At 44.8% G+C, this 10,201-nt stretch overlaps 1 protein-coding gene across 2 annotated transcripts in view; it reads left to right on the forward strand.

The window, feature by feature from the left end:
* Runx1t1 (RUNX1 translocation partner 1) overlaps positions 1-10,201 on the forward strand; it is a 119,098-nt gene that overhangs the window by 66,907 nt on the left and 41,990 nt on the right. For both annotated transcript variants that reach the window (XM_004641314.2, XM_023701348.1), the window contains exon 5: positions 2,204-2,385. In XM_004641314.2, coding sequence (XP_004641371.1) covers positions 2,204-2,385 — 182 coding nt within the window. The remainder of the gene's footprint in view (positions 1-2,203; positions 2,386-10,201) is intronic.

The raw sequence follows: 10,201 nt of genomic DNA on the forward strand, positions 1-10,201 counted from the left end.
TTTTTTTGCATCTTTTTTTTTTGTTCAGTTTTTTGTCCTACCATTTTTTAACTTTGGGATCCCTAAACGATTAGAGCAGAGTTTTACAGCATAATGTTTTTTTATTTTTCTTTTTTAAAAAAATGTATTGGTTGTTACAGGGTCTCACCATGCAGCTGGGGCTCATAGTGTCCTACCTGTTTCCAGCCTCCCCAGTGCAGGGATCACAAACTTGTGGCATCACACCTGGACTCTGTGGCTGGCTCAGCCTGCCGTGGGGGTCGGGCTGGCATGGCACGTGGTGTGGGGGATCGAACCTCAGTCTCTGTACTTGCGTAAGCTTGCCTAAGCAGGTGCTTTAGTCCACTGAGCTATCTTGCCAGCCCTGTAGTGTTATGACCCTAAATCTTAAGACCCTAAATCTTATGCCTTTGCAGTGCATCAGAAGGGCTTTTGTAAACTTTATAAAAATGTTCATGTAGAGATGCTTCTTTAGTTTTATTATTTTATGGCACATAGTATCTAAGCTCTACGGAAAGAGGCTTTTAAAAGTATTTAAAAATATATTAGCCATGTGGTCATGATTTCCTTTAATCATCACTAAGAGTTTATTTTTGGCCTTGTCATGTGAGAAGCGTTTCCATTGGTCTAGCGTGTGGAGTATACTTAGCTTTAGTAAATATCACAGTCATACATTTTGTGCAGAAATGTACTTTGGTATTATGGCATGGGTTCTTGATTAATGCTCTCAAAAACTGAATTTGTGTGTGTGCACATGTTGGGGTCACACCCAGGGCCTTGAGTGTGTGAGGTGTGCCTCTGCCGCTGAGCCGCACCCCAGAGAAGTACTTGGGGTTGCAGATAGAGAGCCCTGCTGCCTGTCCCTGGGTCTCTAGAGGGCTTTGGTAGAGCTCCTTGGGCCCAAGATGGAGTTAACTGGAACCTCAGATTCTTGTATTTAGAAACTCTTTCTGCCTGCTAAGTCAATCAATGTCTGTGGGCCCTGATTCCTACAAAGAAAATCCTTGAGTTATGAAGTGATTTATGTTCCTGATCTTTGCTTGAATTTTGAGAGTTAAGTGTTACCAGGGATGAATATAGTTTACTCTCCCCTGCTAGCCTCTCCTCTTCCCCAAGTGACCATAAAACTAAAAGGAAGAAAACAATCACCTGAAGTTATGATGTCAGCAGTGGATCACAATAAAATTCTGGTTAAAGTTTTCATTTTAATGCCTTGCTGTGTGATAAATTGCCACCTTCACACTTATTACATTTGAGGAGTTGCAGATAAGACAGTCCACCCAATTGCCAAAATTACTCATCAGCTTACAAATGTGTCTGTTCTGAGAGTCTTTATTCAAGGTACAGATGAGATGAGGAAGAGTAACATGGACACAAGATTTCTTCTAACGTTAAAAAATTTCTTAGAGTGAGGTATACACAGACAGTAGGTTACTGTTGTAGACTGCTAGTATGTGCTGCTTGTGGTTTTCATTGATTGATTGATTGATTTGGTACAGGGTCTGTCTATGCAGCTCAGACTCATAGTGATTGTGTTTCAGTCTCCCTAGCACTGGGATTACAGGTGTGTGCCACCACGCCAGGGTTCAGTGGCCAGCACAGTGTGCCTGGGGTTCCAGGGCCAGCACTGCGTGCAGTACCAGGGATCAAACTCAGGACCTTATGTTTGCCAGGCAGGCACTTAGACAACCAAGCTATCTCCCCAGTCCTATATTTTCTATTTTAGGCAAAGATATTTCATGGAAGTAGCCTGTTTGACTAGTATAAGTTGCTAAACAGAAAACCTTGTGTCAGAGAGACTTTCCTGAGATTGAGTGGACTGTCTTACCTATTTTTCATACCTTTCTTCCTTGGGGGGAAAATTGTACAAGGAACTGCAATATCATTCTATAAAATTTATATTTCAATGTGAAGGGTCCACAGGAGGCCCAAATGCCACTGCCAGTGTAGTCGGTGGGGAAGTGAGGAGAGGCGGGGCGGCGCACGTGCCGAGACCGCCCATTTGGGGCAGTGCAGGCGCAGTGTAGCCCAGCCTTGCGAGCCGCGGCTGATGCCAAACCTGAGGCATGCAGGTGATGTGCAGCTCCATAGCTGCATAGCTGCATAGCTGCTTGCTTGCTCCAGAGTTGGGCAACAGACTGACTAGGTGGACAGGTCAGGGGAAGCCTTCTGGAGCACCCCCTCACTCCTGTCACTCTTACAGGCCAACTTGCCCCTGCTGCAGCGTGAGCTTCTGCACTGCGCAAGGCTGGCCAAGCAGAACCCTGCCCAGTACCTCGCCCAGCATGAACAGCTGCTTCTGGATGCCAGCACCACCTCCCCTGTTGACTCCTCAGAGCTGCTTCTCGATGTGAACGAAAACGGGAAGAGGCGAACTCCAGACAGGTGAGAGGGCGAGGACTCTTCCTCGCCGTGTGGTACGAGGACATGGATTGGGTCTCATGTAAGCAGCTGGCCTCTATCTCTTGCAGAGTAGCGGTCAGCTAGCGCAGCTGAGTTGCCCTGAAGCTTTGGTCCCTTCAGGGCAGCTCTTGTGCAGGTTACCCTACCTTGTTGCAGTGTTGAAGCTGAAGGGCGACAATGAATGATTTTCAAATCTGCCAAGTACCACTAATGGTTTTGAAACACGATTTAGCATTAAAATGCTCGTTTATTACATAGTTCTGCCCAATCTCGTATTTTACCCTCCAGTTTTACAAATTTGCTGTTTCATGTTTCTTTAAAACTTGACGACTCTGGAAGATGGCCCTTAACATGATATCCAGCAAAAACTATACAGTACTTGCTTGCATGGGGCTCAGCAGGTCCTAAGAGAAAACCTCCAGGCGGCTAGGTGACCTGCATGAGGATCCCAGTTACAGAATAGAGCTAATGGATGTGCTTTCTGCTGGAAAGTTTTATTTACTAGCTAGTGTTTATCCATCAGGCACTCTAGTCTCATAGCTGAGAGTTTTATGATATGAAAAATTAAGACCTTTTCCCATTAACTCTGCAAATGAGTTGTTGAATCAGGCATGCATGTGAAACTTCTCATGTACTTTATTAGAATAATTTTCACAAATGCTTTATCCCCATGTAATTATTTTCTGACATATGAAGTGAAGTTTTATCAGTGTTTTATATCATGTTTACATAGGGAGACGCTTAAAGTTATATTCTAAAATTCATGATATGCGCTTTTCTTTTTACTTTTCTGTTCTCATTTTTTTCCTGCATTTTACCAGTGTGGGTGAGATTGCCTTGCAGAGGTTAACACCCTGCACAGTTCCAGATTCCCAGGAGCTTGAGATCCTTGCAACTGCTCAGAGACTCTGTGACTGACCTAGCTACCCTTAAATATATTTGCTGCTGTGCAGATCAGAATATTATTAAAGGCCAGTAGTTTATATATGGTTATTACGTAATCTTCTGCTAAGCTTTTTTTCCCTTCAACCTCTGGAATTTTTTGTTTCTCAACATAGGACTCCTTAATATTTAAAATGGATAAAGCAAAAGTTAAATATTGATTTGCTTCTAACATTGTAGACCCACGTCCTTGTAGGATCCACCAGTACATTCCTTTGTTATCATAAGGTGTATTTTCTTGGTCATGTTGGAGATTGAATAGAGCATTTTCACCTTCACTACTGAGGGGCATTGCTTGCTCCCGGATCTGAGTGGTGCTGCCTGCAGGGAGCTGAGCACCAAGGGGTTCAAAGAGGGAGACTAAAGGGTACGTTCCCATCCAGGCAGAGCCCCTTAGGTGCAGGCAGGGCCTGCAGCATTGAGATAGTTCAGCATCACAGAGCCAGGATAATTACGTAAGAAAAGAATTAAGGAGAGACCAGATGGTACATTGGGAAGGGGATATATATATATATATATATATATATATATATATTTAAGGGGGTTGGAGAGGATGTGATAGGAAAAGGTTTAGATAGCCATGGTAAATGTAAAGGTAATCCTCAGGCAAAATTGAAAATGGACATGACCTTAGCTAATATTCCTAATTGCTAAATAACTATAATAGGGAATATGAGAACTTTGATTCATTGCTCTAATCTAAACAGTGTCTCACTGGCTCTCTCTTGCCTTCATGCCTTCTCTGCCTCCCTCCCCCCTCTTCCCTTCCCTCCCTGCCTCCTTCACTCTCCCTCTCTCCCCCTCTCTCTCCCTCCCTCCCTGTCTCCCTCTCTCTCTCCCTGCCCTCTCCCTCTCCCTGCTTTCTCTCCCCCTCCCGTGTGCATACACACACACACACACACACACACACACACACGTTAATTTTATAGTATTGTACTGTTAAAGCAAAAGGGTTCAGATGGATGGTTTTCATATGCATCTATATGCAGTTCTTTGGGTACTGGGGACTGAACACAAGTCCTTTGCTCTAAACTACATCTCCAGCATTTTTGTTTTGTTCTCAGTCACTAAGTTGTCCAGGCTGGGCTCTGACCTGTGACTCGAGCTTGGGAGCCATCCACTTTGGCACCCCGGCCCTAGTGTTTTTCTGTTAGGTTCCAGGGGTGCTCGGCGCTCCTGTTCTCATCTGTGGCTGCGCATACACGTAGTCAGGTAGAAAACTTCCAAAGCGACCCGCATCATCCAGCATCTTCGGTTGCTCATCAGCGGATGCTGGCATCAGAATCTATACAGTTAATCTTGAAGGGAGCATCCTTTTTGTGTGGAACTCTGACATTTTTGTTAGAATGGAAAGGTGGTAGGTGGGTTTCCTCAGAGTTAGGAGGAAGGGTAATGAGAATATGCACAAATACATTTGTATCTTATGGGAATTTGATCGGAGCCCAGCCAATTTGGGCCTCTACAGTATTTTTTAAAATAGATTTCCTGTGTCTTATTTGCATATGCATCTTCTTCTTCCTGCGTTATTTATCTGTATATCCAGCTCTGCTATATGGAATTTTATAGAGTATGGAGCTGTCTGACAGCAGAGCTTTTTTTGTTTTACTGAGTGTTTTGTTGGTGCATATGGTCTGCCGTGGATGAGCAACCACGGTGAGATTTTGGAGTCTATTAAACTGGCTCATTAAAAAGATCAATCTGTTTCTGTAATAACACTGGGAGCCATCAGTCACCAAAAGAGGGGAAAACTGACACCTGAGGAGAAAACACATTTCGGTAATTTGTTCATGACATGTCACGAACAAAAGAGCGCTCTACATTTTGTTTACAACTTTGGGGGTTTAAATTCTATGACAATTGCTGAATTAATGTAGGAAGCAGTCATCACACATCTCAGGGATGGGCTTTGGCAGATTAAACTTTCTCCTCAACCTTAAATATTATTTTATTATTTTGTTTTCTTTTTAAAAATGTTGTTGTCTGCCGATACTCCAGGGAGGATACTCGTTTTTGTTTTTTTTTTTCCTCTTTATTTTTCCTTGTAGTGGACAGTGAAATATTTTCTAGTTTTTGTTTTTTATTTCTTTTTCTTTTCTTTTTTTTGGAGGAACCAGGGATTGAACTCAGGCCCTTGTGCTTGCCAGGGAAGCGCTTATTCCACTGAGCCATCTCCCCGGCCCCATGTTTTTTATTTCTTTATTTTTCTAATTTCTTTTCCTTAGAGCCTCTTTTAATTAGAGCTCAGGGAGAGTCCCCGGTTTGTAGGTCTGTATTAGAATACGCCAGTACTCAAGTGAGAAAACGACAATGTTCATTTAGCAATCGTGCCGTTTTACCTAAAATACTAGGAAAGGAGATTCTGATACTACCACGTGAGGTGGTCATTTGTTCTAGATCTTTAGTCCTTCTCGGTTGGAGTGTGCTGAAAGGGCGCCTGGAGCTTCTCTCAGGCAGATAAATGGAGAGACCCTGCACACCCAGAGACCCAGAGGAGCCATGGGCCCCACGTCCCGCTTGCTGTGGTCCCACAAAGGTGCGAGCACTTCCCACGCAGCACGGAGAGACTGCACAGCGGACAGGGCTCCCTGCTGCCTGGAGGCTGCAGAGTGTGTGGAAGCTGCTGAGGTTATAGAAGAAGGCTTGTCATCCCTGTCTTTCCTGTCTGGCTGTGTTCTCACCTGCTGTGCACCTTTTCTGACTGAGAGACCAAGGGCAGTGACCTTTGTTTCTGTAGGGAAGCTGACGTTTTTTGGTGTTCTCTCTCTCTGCATGCTCTCAAGCGATTGATGCTACTAGTCATGTTCTCAGGCATCATGTGGGTGCGCTGCATATTAGCCCCAGTGTAGCACCGCTACGGTGCTGTGACAGAGGGTCTTTAGTTGGATTAATAATGGTTTTTCCCCCTCCCTTATGATTAAATATCCCTAAAAACATTTTCTTGCACCTTAGACTTACATAATTTCTTACATAATTTGTCACCTGGGAGGGCACTTGTAGCTACATCAGCCCAACCCCTCCTCTTCCTGCTTGAAGAAAGCAAACCTCAAAGAACATGCTAGAAGTCACATAGCTTCTTGGTTAAAGAATCAGTGTATTTACATACCTGAAATCTTCCAGGTACAAAAGATCTATCTTTCTGTGACAGGGTCACACTGTGGTGATCAGGTTGGCCTTTGGATTTGAACTCACTGTGTAGCCCATACTGGCCTTGAGCTCAGAGCAATCCTCCTGCCTGAGCCTCCCAAATGCTGGGATTACATGCACCACCAGGCCTGGCAAGAGATATGTTCTTATGTGCAGGATTGAAATAAGGAAAGTGCAACCAAGAATTGGGTTTTTTCCTGGCTTTCTCTCATGTATTTCTTTTCTGTAATAACTGAAGTGGATAAATGCCATAGCATAGTGTTCTGAGGTCTTATAAGTTATTTTAATGGTAGAAGAGACGCAGCGTGCCAGGTTGCTTGGCTTAAGGAGCATTAGAAAATGCTGCAGGTTGGAAGGTTGGAAGGTCGACATTGTGAAATGATATGGGTCCTACATGTGAGGCTCTCTTTAGGGTACCCATCAGCTGCACTGCAGAGGTCCACTTCTGCCTATCTCTAAGATGAGCACAGCTTCAGTATTTTCATCTTTCTCGCTAGAAGCAGTAGGCTCCCTTTATAGGAAATCATACAGTTAATCATACAAACGAAGAGTTCAAGTTGTATTCTCTGTTGCATCGAGTATTCCATGAGAAAGAAGAAATTCTATATTCATCCTGTCTTATTTTCTCTTGCATCTTTTGTAAATTCTTCAGTTTTTAAAGTACATTATCACTGCTATGATTGTACTTTTACATCGGGCACACCGGTGGCGAAGCCTGCTAGTCTGGTAGCGCTAGTTTAGGTTTATCCAGTGAGGAGGGTGGCATGGGGGAAGAGGACGTACTGCTTTCTCCACATCCAGCCTCAGTCTTGACTTGTAGGCTTGCCTCTGGCTCCTCCTCCTCCTCATGCCTTGGTCTGCATTCTCATACATGGTGTTTGCTGCCGTCCCCACAGAATTCTTACCTATTTTGATGTATTCAACCTTCACAGCCTGACTGTCAGTTGTGTGAATGAAGGTTCCCTGTCGTCAGTGTTCTAATAGTTGCTATTTGCTGAGCACCTAAGCTGTACCAGGTGCTGTGTGGAGCAATTGGCACACTAACATAGAACACACCACCCTATATTCAAGAAGCCTGGATGGTCCTGTGTGCCAGAGTACTGTGCCCGAGGACTCGTGAGGACATTCTGACCCTGGCTCTCCAGCTCATTTCCTTTATTCTTAAAACCACACTTCTGTATCTTCAGCCTTCGGGTGCTCCAAGTTGGAGACAAGGGGCTTGCACTAACTTGCTGAGTGCCAAATATATATGTATTAGACTCTGTGGAGTGGTTTTTCTTAGAGCCCTCTCAGCAGCTCTGAGGAAATCAGTCCCGTGTTTCTCAGATGCAGACTGAACCTCTCTGAGGTTAGGTCCACCTGAGTTCATAAGGCCAACAGATTGTAGGGCCAAAAGTTAAAGCGAGCTTGTTGTGACTACAAGGCTCTACCCTCTTGAGAATATACCCTGGAGTAAGCCCCCTTCTTCTGTTCTCAGCCTTCCAAGTGCTGAGATTACAGGCATGTGCCACTACCACACCCAGTTTCAATCGCTGTCTCAGCGCGTCTTGGGGGCGGGGCTGGCACAGCGCGCAGGGAATCGAACCCTGGCTGCTGTGCTCTGCCTAAGCAGGTGCTTTAGTCTGCTGAGCTATCTGGCTGGTCCTTGTTTTAACATTTTCTGTGTATTGGTCTTCATGAAAGCATACAAGCCTTATAGCTCCAATTGTATCATTTATGGTAAAGAAATTACTCTCTCATAATCTTATGGAGGATAAGATTATCGTGTCTCGCTCATCTTCATATTCCCATTGGTGTAGAGGCGCTATTATGAACTTCAGCATTTCACAAAATATAAAATACATAGAACACCCCTCCTACCACTGGAACAAATAAATAATTCAAGTTAAATTTAGTGCAGGAGTTTTCAATACTCTATCACATAACAACCCCAACAGGCTTTATTTTTTATTTGGCTTTTGAAACTGTGTCTCTGAAATACAATAGTAAAAATAGCCGCCAGGGTCCAGGAACCAAATATTCAGATTGGTTCACTGAGGAGGAGAAAGCTGGAATGCTGCAGTCCCCAGCCATGCAGAAGACGGATTAGAATAAGAGAGTCTTCCCGGGCATCGGGGAGGCCAAGTGCAATGCTGCAGCCATGGCAGGGATTAGGACAGGCTAGGGGACAGCCAGCCACAGGCTGTCTAGCTGCTGAGCAGGTGCTGGCCTCAGGAGGCAGGTGACAGAGGAAGAATTCCAGCTTTTCGCCTAGGGAGGGAAGGCTCCGGCAGCTCCAGGCCCTGTGCACTGGCAGTCCTTGGAGGGCCAGGTCTCCCCTCTGGCGCCTAGAGAGGCGAACACCCACCTGCATGCTGTGTGGGAAGGTCTCCTGGGTGGCGGTTCAGCAATGACAGGCTGAAGGCCCTTCTCTCTCTCTGGCCCAAAGTGGGGGTGCTCTGGCATTCCCTTCTCTGTTCTTCACCATTTAACGTCCCTCTTCCTCCAAAATGATAGGACAGCGCAGCAGCCACTGCGGGTTGTCACAGAGAGTTCGGCATGATTGTCTTTCTATAGAGACGGGAATCTGTAATCAACTTTGTTTTGGGTACATTATTCCACACCAAGAAAAACATATTATGTGAGATTGTTACTTAAACTTGCGCATTTCCTCACAATTTCTGTAGATACCTCTTACCAAATTATCTTCTGAAAATATGATGAGTGGTTTTTCTCCCTTCAATTCAATGTCTAGTTCTTCCATGGAAACCTTAAATAATCTCATGTGTCAGATAACAGAGGGGAGGGGAAGAATGCCTTTGATCTTTAATACAACTTTTGCTTCCCAAAATTTAAATAGCAATTCTAAAATTTAAGAATAGAATAAAAATTAGAGCAAAACTCAATGCTCAGCAGGTGTTAGATCTCCAAGGAGTTTTAGCTCCGGGTCGGATGCCTTGCCTGCCCTGGAGTCCAGGCCGGGGTGTGTGTGTGTGTGTGGAGGGGGGGACATGGCCATCAAGGCAAGTGACAAGCACATTGGGAGGACCCAGCTCTGCTGAGATGCTGGCAAGGCCGGATAGCGGTGACTGGACCAAGCCCAGGTATCCTGCTGCTGGAAGGAGGCCTGCAGCAGGACCTGGATGTAGGGAGCAGGGTTGTAGCGTAGTTTCCAGGGTCTCCTCGGGTGTCAGGATAGAAGGTGGATGGGAATCCCAAGGGAAAGGCAGGGCCAGGTGGACACGTTCATTGTGACATGGAATGCCTGTTGCCAAGGAAGTGAGCAGTTACCGCGCGTAATGTTTTTAACAGGACTAAAATTACAGTTGAGGGTTCTTTCCAGTTCTAAGTTTATTGTCTTACATCACTTTGTCTCTCTAGAGCAATTTATTTTTTTGGGTAGTATTAGGAATTGAACCTCTGGCCTTCACACTGAACTATCTCCCAAGCTCTTAATTTTTTCATACTTTGAAACAGGATCTCACTAAGTCAGTAAGTTGTCCAGGGTGTTCTAGGATGGTGTGTTCTCCTGCCTCAGCCTCTCAGACCCCTGGGATTATAAGTGCGAGTCATTATGCCCTGTTTAGGGAAAGTTTTGTAGCAATATTTCCCCTATTTGAAGTACTTTTCTTTAATGAGCAGAATATATTTATTGAGGGAAAGAAACCTCCTGTCCAAGAGAGGGACAGGAGGGGGTTCCAAGTGGGTTGTCCCCGTGAAGTATTTTTTTTTT

The sequence above is a fragment of the Octodon degus genome, unplaced genomic scaffold (genome assembly GCF_000260255.1).
Source record: "Octodon degus isolate 3935 unplaced genomic scaffold, OctDeg1.0 scaffold00134, whole genome shotgun sequence".
Classification (NCBI taxonomy): domain Eukaryota; kingdom Metazoa; phylum Chordata; class Mammalia; order Rodentia; family Octodontidae; genus Octodon; species Octodon degus.